Source organism: Argentina anserina, chromosome 4 (genome assembly GCF_933775445.1).
Source record: "Argentina anserina chromosome 4, drPotAnse1.1, whole genome shotgun sequence".
Taxonomy (NCBI): domain Eukaryota; kingdom Viridiplantae; phylum Streptophyta; class Magnoliopsida; order Rosales; family Rosaceae; genus Argentina; species Argentina anserina.
Window position 1 is genome coordinate 9019564 of NC_065875.1, and position 16600 is coordinate 9036163.

At 42.7% G+C, this 16600-nt stretch overlaps 1 protein-coding gene across 1 annotated transcript; it reads left to right on the plus strand.

Annotated features, from left to right (window-relative positions):
- The first annotated feature begins 15420 nt into the window (after positions 1-15420).
- On the plus strand, positions 15421-16269 carry LOC126792139 (uncharacterized). Its single transcript, XM_050518624.1, has one exon. It carries the CDS (start codon positions 15421-15423, stop codon positions 16267-16269), a length of 849 nt encoding a protein of 282 aa, XP_050374581.1.
- Positions 16270-16600: the final 331 nt, after the last annotated feature.

The following is a 16600-nucleotide window of genomic DNA, read 5'->3' on the forward strand; positions in this document are numbered from 1 at the left end:
ACGGCAAGAGGCTTCAATAAACTCCTATATATAGAGGCTCGGCCTCTCCATTCAGATCAGCATCAACCTTGCACACAAACACAAGCCTAGCTCTGCCGAATCAAACCCTCACCCTTCCAAGAAATCCTAAAACCGATTCCACCATTCCTCACCAATCTATAGCCTTCAAGCACACTTGTGAAGAAGGTTTCATCCCATAGAAGTCACGGCTACACTTGTGGATTGCTTGATTTATACAGTGTAACCATGATTCACTCTTTGTTTTAATTCTGTTTTGGTTTTGTTCTTGTTCTTGGATGAGTTTGTGATTTGTGTAGTGTAATCTTGTTTCAATTTTGTCTATGAAATAGCTACTTGATTCAATTTATATATAAAGGATTCGAATTTATGTTTTGGTTTTATGGAGTTTCTGTTTTGGTTTCTACCGAGTTTTATTCATGATCAATTTCGATTTCTAAGTGTTATGACTATGCTTGTAGCATGATATTTAGGTTGTTGGATTAAAGACTTATGTTAAGAACACGTTTACTCTTTTATATGTGATTTTCGAATTGCATGGTTGTTGGTTAAGTAAGTGACATAATTGATGAATTCAATGTGCATGGCTTTGGAATTACATGATAAAGATGAACATATTAGATTTCGATTATGGCTGCTTGGTATTGATCGAATGTGTTAAGTGTCTATGTGTTTAGGTTACTGTTAGAACCCTAATTGCATGATCCAACCTTAAGTGTTTATGAGGAAGTCTCGGCATGATTCAAAAGGAAGTCATAGAACTTGTTTCGATTTCTCTATGTGAATTGTTTGGTGATTGTTTGTGTGTTGGTTGGTTGATCACATGTATATATTAGTTTAGGTTTTATTTAATGTTTTTACAACTCAATCCGAAACCTATATCAACTTTTTATATGTTTATGAATTCGTGTTAATTGTTGTGATCCTAAGCCCTGGCTGGATCCCCGGTTTGTGAACGATACCCTCTTGCTTTATACTACTAATGATGTGTACATGGTTAAATATTGATGTCGAGTAATCGAGCACTCATCACTATCCTCTAGGATGTTGAAGATGAGCAACATGATGGCACCACCTTAACTGTATATTCCTCTCTTACTGGGCCATTCGCTTGTAAAACTCCATTCTATGGCAGCTCCACTCCCGTCTCGCAGTGGACTCACGCAGTGAACCGTCAAGTAGCCAGCTTTCGACCGTCTAAGTTAGGCAATGAGGAGTTAAGTTTTGACGTTTTGATGTTGAAGTCTGCACATTGTGACGAAGATGCTCCCATGGTGTCATTCAAGCTTCTCAACGACTCTATATCTAACAACTCTGTGCGATTGGGTGCGTTTCGAACTACCAGCGGCTTTACCTACACAAAGTGCTACTGGGAGTGGGTAGAAGATATTTTAAGTTGAAACAAAGACTGCAACAAGAAAACGGGCCTCTATCGAGCAGTGTTCATGTCATTATTCAGCTATGATCGTGTTGCTGCCGTTGTGCGAGCTTTTTGTGAGTATTGGTGCCCTGCTACAAACACTTTGCACACAACGCAAGGGGAGATGTCTATATCTCTTTCGGACCTTGAGCATATTAGAGGTTTGCCTATTCTTGGAAGGTTTTATGACGAAGTTGTTCCGCCCATTGCCGAGTTTTCTGCAAAGAATAAAGAAGGGGAGCTTCTCATCCCCAAAAGTTGTCGTTATTTGTTTCTTACTTACCATAGATTGTGCAAGAGGGAGTGTGGCAACGTGAAAATAGCTACATGGATACGGTATTGGTACAAAGGCCAGATGAGATACAAGAGGCCTCCTACCAAGAGTACACGAAATAAGAGGGACGCGCCCAATAATACTCACGATCCATCGGGCGCCATTCCGGGGATTCGCCAGCGAACTCCGGAAGACCTTTAACCATTCGAGGATTTAGGCGTAGAAGAAGCAAGCATGGAATCTGCTTACCTCTCTACCTTTTATGTGTGCTGGCTTTGTTTATTCGTATTCCTAAAGAACGATCCAGGTTTTATTCGTCTAGGAGTTTTTAAGATCGCTCACAGAATGGCCCGAGGTCAACACTACTGTCTGGCGGTTCCCGTATTGGCGAATATATATCAGGGTTTGAATGCCATATCCGTCTCGAGTGATCCAGGAAACTGTCAAAATGCGCTTCCTTTTCATTATTGTATGGGTGGTTGGGCGAGTATTTCAGCACCCATTTCTTCTCTCGACATCCAGAAAGCTTCAGGCCCTTGATGGTTCATATTTCAGGGGAATTGTCCACAAAACATTTTGAGGATGGACGGCCCTACCTTGTTTACTGTTTATGATAATGTTCGGATGGAACGATTTGCCAAAGTTCCAAGTGTGCACACACTGATCGTTGACACCCACAAAGCCCTTCCTTCAGATTCCGCCTATCTCATTAGCCTTCGTTCCGGATTTGTGTCCCTACGGCAAGATAGTTGGCGAGTAGTCGAACCTGATAGCCCTCAGCAATTCAGCCGACAATTCAGATATGTTCACGGTGGTCCTGGAGGTTCCCAAAGAGATAGTCGACCTGTACCTTTAGCTCGGACATACTCATTTTGGGATAGTTTGACGAAGCTTGGCACAAAAGGTGAGGTAATTTTGCCTATGAAAAGTGACATCACCAAGTTTATGGTTACTCCGAACTGCATCGAATGGTGGTCCAAAGTTCATCACCCTGCATTGAAGAGGCCTATGAAGATAACCATTGTAAATTTGCTACAACAAGAGCCTTCAAAAGCTAAAGGAGACGACCGTGCGACAATTCCTCTCCAAATTTTGGTTTCTGCCGAAGCTTTGCCCCCGGTTGACAACTATCAGATTCCACCTCCTCAGCTTTGGAAGGAATCAGAGATTCAGCAGATTTCTGCCCCAAGTCGAAGGAAAAGGTTGCTACATCCAGAAGGCGTAGTAGAAGCAGCAGTAGTACTCATAGTGACGTGCACTTCAAACGTCAAAAGAGGGATGATGCTGATCTTGGACCTATTTACTTCAATCCCAATGCCGACTTTGATCTTGGCGGCAATTTTCTTGGGGATGTGCCTGCGCATGTTGAGATATTCACTTCAACCATTTTTGTTGTATTTGCTTTTGTGCTCGTCCCCTTTAGCTATGTATCATATTCAATAGTTCACTTATTGCCAACTTGATCCAATTTTGTTCCTCCCAGCTTGAAGTTATCGGTTCTTTTGATGAAATATGCTTAGGTGACGACGTTCAATTTCCTTTTGAAGAGTGTGCAGCTGACATTTTCCTAGAAAAGGATGTACGTCGAAATGAGAGTGAACCACAGCCAGTTGACCAGAGAGGTACACGTGAATTTATTTATATATTATTTTCCTGTATTTCTTCAATAATTTATGCTCATTTTTACCCTTATATACGCAGGTTTGTCCATAGCTGCGGGAAGTACAAAGCCTTCAGAAAGAACAATATTTCCTGAAGCTTTTGTGTGCGATATTGAGATAGTGGATACAAGTCAATGGCTCCGCGATATCCGCATGCGACCAATTGCGGAAGTTTGTGCAAAGATAGAAGGCATGATAGCGACGCATGCTCTGAAGATGATTATTGCTGGGAGGAATGAGCTTGATATGTTGACGAATGAACTTAGCAAATTTGAAGTCGACCCATCAACAATAAAAAACGAATTGGAGCAGTTGATGACAAGCGCTACCCTATATGACTCGGCAAGGCTTGCATGCGCTCACAAATGCGCCATGGGCACAAGCGCCCAAAAATTGGCAGAGAGAGTCTGAAATCACAACAGCCCAAGAAATTCGACAAAATAGTTTTAATCAGTGTTAGTCTACACTTGAGTTCCTTGAGATCTTGAAGAAAGAACAACAAAAGCTAGAGCAGACGTTGGACTCGCTAGATGCAGATCTTTTTCTTCACGATGCAAGACTTGCTGATCTAGAACATAAGAAGTGCTAAATCCGAGACATTCCAGAACTGACTGCAACAGAGATTGAAGAGGCAAAGAAGTTGCGAGCCAGTTTTGAAGAACATCGTAGCAGTTTCAAGGGTTTGACCTGGATGAAATAGTTGACTTGAATGAACAGGACTTGCTCCTCTTTTTTTTTTTCAATCATCTTGTAATCAATCGATTTTGAAATTGAACTGACTATCAATGAAAAAAGAATTTGCTTTATGATTGACAGACAAACGCTTATTTTTATTTTGATGTGACTGAACTTAAGATTGTTATTCTCAAGCTGCCTACGTATCCTTCTAAAGAAGGAATCAAGTCATCACGTAGTTCAAGGGTTTTTTTTTTGCTTCATTTTCTTGGGCAAGAAGGGCCCCAAGTGATCTTTCTTGAGCCGCGATGTAAAGGATTAGAGATTTTTCGGCGATAGTGCACCCAACACCGGAGGATTCACCAGGTATTCCTTTATGCTGTCGAATGCATTGCGACAAGCGTCATCCTATACAAATGGAACATCTTTCTTCATGAGTCGATGATAGGAGCACTAAGTGTGACGTTCTTAATATGTTTATGCCCTATTCTTACTCTTTGTTACCTCTTATTTAGTATGTTTTAGTTTCTTTTGTATGAATAAGTGTCTAAGTAGAGCTTATATCGATTATGAGTGAATTGATGAGGATTCGTGCTAAGTGTTAAGAATCCTTGTTGAGATATGATTCCTTGTTCGAGTAGGATTCATGTTTTCGTATTTCTTTTGTTTCTAACGTACTTATTCTTATTAGAAAATATAAATCCATGTTGAAGAAGGAAAGAAATCCTAGTTCCACAACGAAATAGAAGAAGATATGCACTTAAAAGCCAAATCGATGCAAGAATCAAAATGCTGTCAAGATTCGTAGTCCAACTTCGACGGGCTCCCTTGGATACCTCCGATCAAGTTAGAAGACATACCTTATATGGCTAGAAAGATGTGTGAGTCTAGTTTCTGTAGGATTTGGAATCAAATCAATATCCTATTCCTATAGGGAGATATGACCGAATCATTACTCGGATGTCCAGTGAGCACGACGGAATTATCTCAACCATTGATTTGCTTTTGATCCAAAGGCTACGAGGGAAACTTGAGACCTTGTTTCTCCTACATATAGAGCACAAATATATATCAGAATCTCCATAAATTCCTGCACTAAATAATGTCAAAGAAGGCATGCAGCAAATTAAATAAGAAGAGGTAAAAAAGTCAAAGAAAGCATGCATCAAATTAAATGAGGAGATGTAAGAAAATTCAAACATGGCTGCAACAATTAAGACTTTTGCTGCCTTCCTAATTCAAAGGAAGAAATTTGTGCAAAAGAAATCAGCATTAAAGGAGCATTAAAGCATGCAATTAATGTCCAATCTTTATAGAAATCAGAATTCTGGCAGTGCAGATCATCCAACTTTGACGGGCTCTCCTAGACAGCTCTTAATGATTCATAAAATGAGTGATATATGGATGCAAAGCTACGGAAGTTTAGTTGAAAATGCCAGTTGGAATCACCTCAATATCTATTTTCTAGAGAGAGTTATGGCCAGAACAAGGCACCAAAGTCAGATATGCCGAATTGAGAAAATCTAGGAAACCTCAACCAATTTGGTTTCAACTTTGTGGACTTTGTGGCCAGCCTCCCTTGGGTTTCTTCCTCTATATACATCAACTCATTTCCACAGAAAAACATCATCAACCTTGCACACAAGTATAGCCAAAACTCTGCCCAAACACTTTCATTCACCAAGAACCATAGAATCCAAATTCACCACCCTTCACCATATTTTCTGTCCAAAACTTGGGAGCCTAGGATACCATACTCTTGAAGATCTCGTGCTACCTCTGTAAGGAACCTTGGGAGGAGAATTATAAAGTGTAACTCAATGATCTTCATGTTTAGTTTTTGGGTTTTTATGTTCTTGTTTTTGGATGATTTATGTTTAGGTTTTGTTAAAGTTATTTTTATTCTTGTCTATGAGATATTTGTAACTTTCGAATGACATGATAAATTAATGTTTTCGATTTTGATTCAATGATTTTAGGTTTTATGCCATGAGTTTTTGTTTATTTATTTAAATAATTTTCGGTGTGTTCTTACTTATGTGTGTGATTGATACCCGGAAGTTGACGTTGCATGTGTAATAATCCAAAGTTATAAACGATTTTGATACTTGGGAGTTGATTAATTGTTTGTTCTTTGTCACCTTCACCGATTATTACCTAGGTTCGGTTAGACTTGTGCCTTTGATCATGTTAATTTCTTTATGTAATACGTAATTGCATGATAAATTGATATGTTAGATTTCGAATACAGTTGGGGCTGAGTTCGAATGTGTTAAAGTGTCATTGAGTTAGGAACCTTGGGAGGAACTTAACTACATAACCGATTTTAGGATGTATAATGAACCTTACGGCATGAACTTAAATGAGATTAGATTTCGTTACCTTTGTTCTTATGTTATTTGTTTGGTAATTGCTTATGTGTTGGTTGGTTGATCACATATATATATATATATTAGTTTAGGTTTATTTTATGTTTGATCCGAAATATATCCCAAAATCCTCAAAACTCTTATGAATTCATTGTTAAATATTTGTGATTCTTGCCCTGGATGGATCCCCGGTTTGTGAACGATACCCTCTTGCTTTATACTACTAATAATGCTTATAGGGTTAATATTGATCTTGAGTAATCGAACCTATCAAATGGCTAAATGGTTGGCAACGACCTGTTAGGTTCGATATGAACCGTCTGATGAAGGCAAGTCGTCCTTGCAGGCTCTTTAATTCGCGCAAATTTCTTGGCTCTGGCATTTCCTGGATGGCTTTAATTTTTGATTGGTCTACCTTGATGCCTCGGTGCTTCACGATGATCGAAGAAATTTTCCAGAACTGACGCCGAAGGCACATTTCAAAGGATTCATTTTTAATTGGTAGTCGTGTAACCTGTCAAACACTCTTCGTATATCTTTCAAGTGATCACTTCTTTTCTTTGTTTTGACAACCAAATCATCAACATAACACTCTACATACTTGTGTAGCATGTCACCGAAATTTTTTTGCATAGCACGTTGGTACGTTTCACCGGCATTTTTTAACCCGAATGGCATGACCTTATAGCAATCAATTCCTTTGGGAGTTCGAAATGCAGTGAGTTCCTCATCCTCTAAGGCCATCCTTATCTGATTGTAACCTGATGATCCTGTAGAACGAGAATCTAAAAACAAGTAAGAATGCAGACACGTGTACAAATAAAATGTGATTTATTGAATATCAAGCGCGAGGTTACAATCTTTGTGAACTCCTCTGATTCTATCTCCGTATATGACTTGGCTCAAGGATGACGTGCACTTGATCTTGAGAATTTCAGTTTGATTTGGATTTGGATTTGATGAAGAACGAGCGATTTGGTATCTTGACGATTCTTCGTGGACTTGAGTTTGAATTTGGATTTGATGAAGAACGAGCGATTTGGTGGCTTGACGATTCTTCGTGGACTTGAGTTTGGATTTGGACTTGATGAAGAACGATCTATTGGACATCTTGATGATTCTTTGTGGACTTGAGTTTGGATTTGGATTTGACGAAGAATGATCGATTTGGCAGCTTGATGATTCTTCGTGGACTTGAGTTTGGATTTGGATTTGATGAAGAACGATCGATTTGGCAGCTTGATGATTCTTCGTGGACTTGGGAGACTTCAAGATTTGTCGAGAGTGAACTTGCTCAAGTGATTTTCTCTCTTCTTCTGAAGCCCCCTCTCTTCATGTTGAAGGGAGTATTTATAGTGTCAACGTTTCTATTTTTTAGAAAATTTTAATGACACTAAAATAATAAATGTCCGATTACCATTTCGAATCATCAACATTCAATTTTCGATTTTAGTCGAAATTACGTAATTTCGATTACGATAATCCATTTATGTGCTGACACAAGTTTTATACGGATCCGCACCAACTTTGTTGACTTTTGGGTCACCTGTGCAATTTTGTCGGGTCCTTGGTTGATTTAATTATTTAATGAAGATAATTTACTTCATTAAATTTTATGTGTCTACAGATCTATCCATGAATGACAAAGCCTCATGCCCGTTGTCTCATCTATGATTGTCACGAAAGTCTACACAAACGCGGATGTGTCCGTTCTTCTTCTTGACAAGAACAATGTTTACGATCCACTTGGGATATTGAACCTATCTAATGAAGCCTGCGGCTATCAACTTGTCAACTTCTGCTTTGAATTGAGGAATAAATTCTATTCAAAAGCGTCTTTGTGTTTGTTTGGTTGGCCGAGCATCCGGTTTGATAGCAAGTCGATGAAGTGCTACTTTTAGATCCAGGCCGGGCATTTCTTTGTACGTCTAAGCAAAAACATCTTTGTACTCGAGCAACAGATCAAGATATTATTTTTCTTATTCGGAACTTAAAGACGCACTCACAAAAATAGGTCTTGGGTCTTCTTCTGTTCCCAAGTTAATTTCCTTAAGTTCATCCATAGTGGCTTGGCTCCCTGTTTGGGCCTAAAATAATATTCCGGTATTATCTAAACTATTTAGGCTCGTGGACCGGTTATTTGGGGAAAGTATATCACAAAGCGAGATTACCTGCCGTATTGGATAGATTTAGGGGACTATCGCTGTATAGAATCTGAGTTGATTAAGGAAGGTGAATCTAAATCAACTAGGAGGTTCTCAAGACTTGATTCGCAAGAAAGAACAAGTTGTGTTCTCTATATAAGGGGGTCGAATGCGCAGAATAACACACGCAACGTCAAAAAAACTATTGCGCAACCGCATAGTCAAAATCTCCCAACGGAATAAAAGTCTGATTCTCTTCGGCAACCAAGTCTCCCATCGGTGCGGAGCTACCCAGATGCACGCCTCGCGCTACATGTAGCAACAAGTCCGATTAACTTTGGCAATTAGAGTCAAGTCGATCGAGTCTCTGGCCTAGCTTCTAGCAAACATAAAAATCTGCACTAGTCAGCAAATCACATTCGCGAGAGAGTCCTGCTATTAACGACACAATATAAGCTCTGCTTTTCCCCAAGCGGCAAAAGTAAGATCGGCCATCTACTTGAGGTGGAGTGAAAGGTACCTAGCAACTCCGGTTGTGTATAGGTCATTCGAACTTCAGCGGTTTATCAGCAATTGCAGAGCAATCGTTTGAGAAGAAGATAGTACGTGAGCGCAACCATCATCAAACAAAGCATAAGTTGTACCTAACTCAAAGGTACTGGCACACCAGCAACAACAGAGAACGAAGGGTCGAACCGTCTAGGGTTCGACACCGGGGCTTGCTGATTGTTCTCTGAGGAGGATCCGTTTTCCCAGTTGGAACATTTGGCACGCCCGGTGGGATCGTCTCAAGATAGCAAGCCGGAATCCTTACTCGCGAGGATATTCCCCTTGCTCGAAACCAGAGTATTCGCATTGGGTTCCTCATAACACAACGACTTGCAGAGGTTTAACAGCGGTTGAGGCATTACTGAAGTTTGGAGTGATGGCGACACCAGAAGACATGCAACTAGCTTTCTAAGAGTTGACGACGGTAGTCAAGTCGTTGGAGGAGTCCTTCGGCAATCGAATGACTGCAGTTGAGAGAATGTTGGATAATGTGTCGCAATTACAGTCGACACAAGGTCAGCGTCTGGCTGAGACCAACGACAGGTTGAAGAAGTTGGTTATGGGTGCTAATGAGCACGCGAAGAATGCTCACTTAGAGTTCGCGGGCCAGGATGAGCGATTCAAGAAAATCGAAGAGGCGTTGGGAATCCAACGAACTGTCAACGGGCTTTACGAGAGCCAGAACCATGACAAGCCTAATGCCACCAAAAAGGCTAGGTCCAGCAAGAAAGATATGGCCGGTACCAACAACGGTGCTGAAGAGGACGAGGCCAGAGGTGATGAGGCTAACAAATCAGATGCTGAGCTTGTCAAACTTGCAAGGAGGAAGAAGGTGAAGGCTAAGAAGGGAAAGTTCACGCTTGGACGTTCCAAATGGTCGAACACTCCAGAGGTTAAAGCTTTACAAAAAGCATTGGCACTTCTTAAACCAAGCGGAAGACAAGAGTGTCAACATCAGTTCCGTCGCGAGCAGCGAGAGGAACATCGAGAAGAATCTGAGCTGGAAGTAGAAGAAGGTCGAAGCCTTATCAAGGAGCAGGTTCAGAAGATGATCCAGGAAAGTGTGAGGACCATTCATGGTCATGCTGCTGTGAACATATCATATACAAGTCCATTCCCGGAATGGGTGTCAGCATGTCCTTGGCCCTCGGGTTATCGAACCATAAAGTTCCAGACTTTCTCAAGAGGGGGTTCCAAGAATGTCGCTGAGCATATATCGCGTTTCCACAGCTATTGCGGGCCATGCGCATCTGATCCAGTCTTTAAGATGAGGGCTATTGGTTCATCGTTGTCAGGACCGGTGCTGTCTTGGTTCTCCAAGTTGGCGCCAAGGTCCATTTCAGATTGGTCCATGGTCGAGACGATGTTTAAAATGACTTTTGGGAGTGTTGAGCCTGAAGTGGATTTGTCATCTTTGACTTCCATGTATCAACAGCCAATGGAGTCGGCAGTGGAGTTCCTGAAGAGGTTCAAGGATCAGCAATCAAAGTGCAGAACACTGCTCGCGGAACAAGATGCCATTCGCATCGCCATAAAGGGTTTGGAGACCCGTCAGCGGGCCAAACATCATGATACCTACTTTTCTAGCATGGCAGATTTAATGAACAAGGTAGGTTCTTACCAAGTGTTCCTCAGGGAGATGGAGGACAGTGTACAGTTCCAAAAGGTCCACCTGTGTCCTATCACCCTGGAACTTTGAAACCACGCTATGCAGTTCCATCCGGAACTAAGAGGGTCATACTATCTACTCGCATGTAGATCGTTTTTACACACCATATCCATACGAAGAGCAGTGGGTCGAGGAGGTAGATGATGAAGTAGCTTCCGTAGAAATAGCTGGAAGACATGCATTGAAGTCTAAGGCTTTGAAGATGTCCAGGGACCCTGTCAAGATTTCTACAGCAGCATTCACCAAGCCCGAGTATGACTCGTATACCTACAACGCTCACAAGGCTCCAGAAATTCTGGATGAGTTGTTCGCGAGTGGAAGAGTGAAGCATGACACTGCAATGCCTACCGCAGTGCATACTGATGGGAAGAAGTACTGCAAGTTTCACAACTTGTTCAATCACCACACAGCTGATTGTGTTAAGCTTAAGAATCAGTTGCAGACCTGGATTAACAAAGGAATGCTTGGGGTAGATACTGAAGGGCTGCAGCTTGGGTCGATGTTGATCCCTTCCCTATAGTGTCAATGGTGGAGGTTACGCCATTGACAACACCGTTGAAAACTCATCGCCCTTCCAAGTTTACTGAGTACACTTATGATGCGTCATTGGCTCATGAGATCTTGGATAAGCTTATTGCTGAGGGTGAAACCATTGTACCATGGACTGAGTTCCCGACCATGGAAGAAGTTAAAGGTAAACGGTATTGTAAGTTTCATAACGTTTGGACTCTTGATACTCGTATTTGCATACAGCTTAAGGACTAGGTACAACAGTGGTTAGATGAGGGAGTGTTGTCCTTTGCTTCAAATATCGATCTGGCTGTGGAGGCAACAGCGAAAGGAGTGTCCGGGACGAAGGAGGTTGTGAGAGCCAAGCAATTTGACCCGGGTAAACAACGAAGCGTTGTCCTGGACAAGAAACAGAATGTCGCAAAGGCAAAAACTTATGTTCTTTGCAATCAATGCAAGAAAGAGTGTTCCATAAACTATGACAATGGTGGTAGACACGAGGAGTCGCGAATGCATCAGAGGCCTCGCTCGCCGACAAATCTTTCCGAGAGGAAGAACCCCAAGAAAGCTAGAGTTCAGACATACACTTATGCTCAAGTGTTGAAAAGGCAACACTCAGGTCTTGGCGGGGTCGCAAACGTTCTTGGAGGACAGCGAGTTGGGACGAGTGTGCCGGGAGCTCAGGCTTCGCGCGAAGCACTACAATGGCCATACATACCACCTGCACTGAGATCACTAAAACCCGATGTTTAGTACGTTCAGGAGCACGGAAGAGCTATGGAAGCTACAAAAACTCTTGAAGAGGAACGTCCAGAAACGATGGGGCAGGGCTAAGCGAATGTTAGAGGCGTATAAAAGAGGAGAAATCTCTCGGGATCAACTAGAACAGCCACCTTGGCTGTTGCGAGAGACAGTTGAAAAACTTAGTTTCAGGCCATATGTGCACATTTGCCGGAATGATCGCCACAGCAAGGAGCCATACCCCAGGGAAAGCGTTCATAATCGAATTGAGCGACCAATGGAAACTGCTCCTAAACAAAGAGTTTCAATCCATGATAGGTTGTCTTACACGTCCACTGACGGCAGAGCAACAAACAAACAACACGCACAGGGTGTTTCTATTCAGCAGAAACAACAGTGAAGTAGTGTTGCTCGACCTGCGCAATCTAAATGGATGCCTAAAAGGTCTGTAAGTAAGCCAGGCCATCAGGAACCAGTTCCAGAAGGAACCAAGCCACATTTCGAATGGAAACTGAAGATCAAGGAACCAGCACTAGTGGTTCCAACTGTGAAAGAGCCAACACTTGTGGTTCCAGAGTTAGTAGAGACGGCGGCAGTGGTTACTTCTCCTAAGGCTCATCAGGAGCAATCACTTACGGAGTTTCTCAGAAGCAAGTTCCCCTCGCGAACACCAACTGAGTCCATTCCAGGCGACAATATGGAAGAATCAGGTGGTGATGAGCAAGGGTTAGGGTTTTCTGAGGACGAGCTGGAGGAAGGTTATGTTGAAGAAATGACAGCTACGCCAGATTGCAACATGTTTAGCCTATGTCACGGACATAGAGACGAGGAAGGAATACCAAGGTTAGACACTGTTCCTAGTTGCAACATGGTGTTCACTTTGTCCTCGAAGTATGCTCTTCCACGGCCGATCCCATCTCATCTATTCATTGGAGGTGAGACGCAAGCTCAGGAGGTGGGTACAGTCGCGGAGTTGTCATCTACAGAGGTGCCAACTGTTAGGAAGGACACGAGGAAAGAAAGAGCTGGTAAATCTCACACGATGACAGAGCTCCAAGGGTTCTTTATGATGTTCACAAAGCCTACAACGACCATGACTCAACACATTAAACCTTTATACATATCGGCTGAGATGGAGGGTAAGAGAGTGAACAAAATCCTTGTCGACGGCGGTGCAGAGGTTAGCATCATTACAGTGAAAACAGTCGAAGCACTTGGCATTGCGAAGGAAAAGGTTCTCAGTAGCAATCTCAAGGTTAGGAGTTTTGCTGGCAACTTAACTAAGACCTTGGGCGTTTTGATCCTCAAAGTCAAGATAGGGCGTTTTGATCCTCAAAGTCAACTAAGACATTCTTCGTTATAGATTGTACCGCTCCATACAGCATCATACTTGGCAGGGATTGGATACATAGAGCTTACTCCATCCCTTCTACTCTACACCAAGAAATGCTGATGTGGGATCCCGCAACTGATAAGGCAGAGCTAGTGAGAGCAGATGATCGACCATACTCCGTCGCCTCCTGCATTTTGGATGCGGAATACTATTATGGTGACATGAGGCCTTTAGGAGTTGCCGGAATCGATACCAAGGGTCGTCCAGTTTGGGTGACTTCTACAGAATTGACACGATGGGGTTTAGTACAGGTTAAAACAGACATAAATAGACGTGGCTTCATCGTGAAAGCAAAAAATAATCATCCATGAGTACATCCATGCCCAAGGAGCAAGAGCAGGCCTATGCGTCCTTTCTCCAACATTTATCTATTTATAGAGAGGAACATGAGGCTTGGAGGGCAGTGGCGCTAGTCAAGTGCATTGAGGATGATTTAACTGAGGTTCAAGCAGAGGAGGAGTTCATTCAACCAGCACCTGCAGCTTTGGATGATACTCCACCTAAAGTAAAAGATCTAGTAGAAAATATCAATCTGGGGACCACAGAGGAGCCCATAGAGGTTGGAATAAGTAAATACTTGGATGAGGAACTGAGACAACGTTTGATAGAGTTGTTGCAAGAGTTCCGCGATTGTTTTGCTGAGAAATTTGAGGACATGTCAGGCTTGTCGCCAGATTTGGTTTGCCATCGTTTGCCCATAATGGAAGGGTACAAGCCTGTACAACAAAGCCCACGGCGAATGAGTGCAGACACAGCAGCAACAATCAAGAAAGAGGTTCAAAACATGTTCCAAGCCGGTATTATCCGACCAGCTAAATACTCTCAATGGTTATCAAACATAGTACCAGTGCGGAAGAAAAATGGCAAAATTCGCCTGTGTGTGGATTACAGGAAGCTGAATGCGGCGACACCAAAAGATGTCTATCCTATGCCCGTGGCGGATATGTTGGTCGATGCGGTTGCAGGACACGAACTATTATCTTTTATGGACTGCACAGCTGGTTATCACTAGATTCCCGTTTATGAACCGGATAGACACAAAACAACGTTTAGATGTCCAGGGTTCACTGGAGTGTTTGAATATAACAATATGCCATTTGGTCTGACCAATGCAGGGGCTACGTACCAGCGAGCAATGAACCTGATTTTCCACGATGTGCTGGGGGCATTCTCGAAGTATACATCGATGACGTGGTGGTCAAGTCTAAGAAGCAAGAAGATCACATCGAGAATTTGAGGACAGTGTTCACCAAGATGAGAAAGCACAAGCTCAGGATGAACCGAGCTAAAGGCATTTTTGGGGTTCGAGCAAGAGACTTCTTGGGTTTCATAGTGCATGAATGTGGTATTGAAGTCGCGGAGGATAAGGCAAAACCGGTTCTAGACACGCCGGCACCTAGGAACAAGAAGGAACTTCAGAGTTTGCTTGGGAAAATAAACTTCCTTCGACGCTTCATTTCTAATTCCGCTGGCAAAACCGCAGTCTTTTCGCCCTTGCTGAAGCTTAAAGCGGATCAAGAGTTTCAGTGGGGACCTACGCAGCAAGCAGCTTTTGATAAAATCAAGGAATACCTTACTCATCCACCTGTTCTTAGACCCCCACGGTCTGGAATACCGTTGAAGCTATACATCTCAGCATCCCCTTACTCCATTGCAGGACTCTTAGCACAAGATGGTGATGGAGAGGGGGGCAAGAAGATTGAGCATGCGGTTTATTACTTGAGCCGAACCTTATTAGACGCTGAAACTAGATACTCGCCAATTGAGAGGTTGTGTTTAGCTTTGTACTTTGCTGGTACTAAGCTCCGCCATTACATGTCCTTCACTACAGTGGTGGTGGCACAAACTGATTTAGTGAAGTATATGCTTACTAGACCTATGCTTAGGGGTCGGATTGGCAAGTGGATCTTGGCGTTATCAGAGTTTTCTTTGCAGTATACACCTTTAAAGGCGCTCACAGGACAGTAGTGTCCGACTTTTTATTTCACCATCCTATTATGGAGGACGTTGAAGACCAGAACGTGGTTGTTTCCTTCGTTCACACTCAGCCTTGGGTTCTGTATTTTGATGGTAGCAGCACTGATCATTTATCAGGAGCGGGTGTCGCATTGGTTAATCATTCCAGAGTAAGACATTGTTACTCTTTTCAGCTAGAATGGAAGTCCACTAACAATCAGGCAGAATACGAGGCCATCATCATTGGCCTGGAGCTGTTGCTTGATCTGGAGGTCACCGAGGTAGAGATATTAGGTGATTCACTCCTAGTTATTAACCAGCTCAAGGGTGTCTACAAGTGTAACAATTTTACATTACTTCCTTTTTGGGAGCACGCATCGGAATTGTTAGACCAATTTGCAAACGTGGTGCTTGACTATATTCCTCGAGAACGAAATTTCGCTGCCAATGAATTAGCACAGTTGGCTACGGGCATTCGCTTGGCAGATGGCGTTCGCGAAAGGATTTTAAAGGTTCAGAGACGCACATTACCTTCCTTTATGGCAAGGAAAGAGGTCAACGATGAATGGTTGGTAGATGTTATTGATACTATTGATGTAGATTGGCGGCAACCGATTATCCAGTACCTCACTGATCCTTCTGCACCGGTGGACAAGAGGGTTAGATATTTTTCTACTAACTACGTCCTTCGAGGCGGTGAGCTATTGCGCAGGGCAGAAGATGGCTTGTACCTGCGATGCATCTATGGAGCTAAGGCTAAGACGTGGTTACGAGAGGTTCATTGTGGCAATTGTGGTTCTCACCAAGCTGGTCCAAAGATGCGGTGGCTCATTCGTCACTATGGTTTCTATTGGCCTACCATGCTTAAGGACTGCATCAGCTTCGCGTAGGGTTGCATCGAATGTCAAATGCATGGGCCAGTCCAGCATGTGCCTGACGTTCTTCTGCAACCAATCATTAAACCTTGGCCAGGTCGTGGCTGGGCTTTAGACTTTATTGGGGAGATTTATCCCAATTCTTCCTTACAGCACAAGCACATTCTACTGGCTACGGATTTCTTCACCAAGTGGGTCGAGGCTATACCATTCAGGACGACATCTTCATAGGTGATCACAGACTTCATCTTCAAATATATTATCGCCAGGTATGGCATTCCAGAGTGTTTGGTTGCAGACAGGGGGCAGGTTTCATGGCTGAAAAGACTCAAAAGTTCTTAGCTGG

Excerpts from the sequence above, each read along its gene's own strand:
- LOC126792139 (XM_050518624.1), top strand. The coding sequence starts at position 15,421 with ATGGAGGACGTTGAAGACCAGAACGTGGTTGTTTCCTTCGTTCACACT.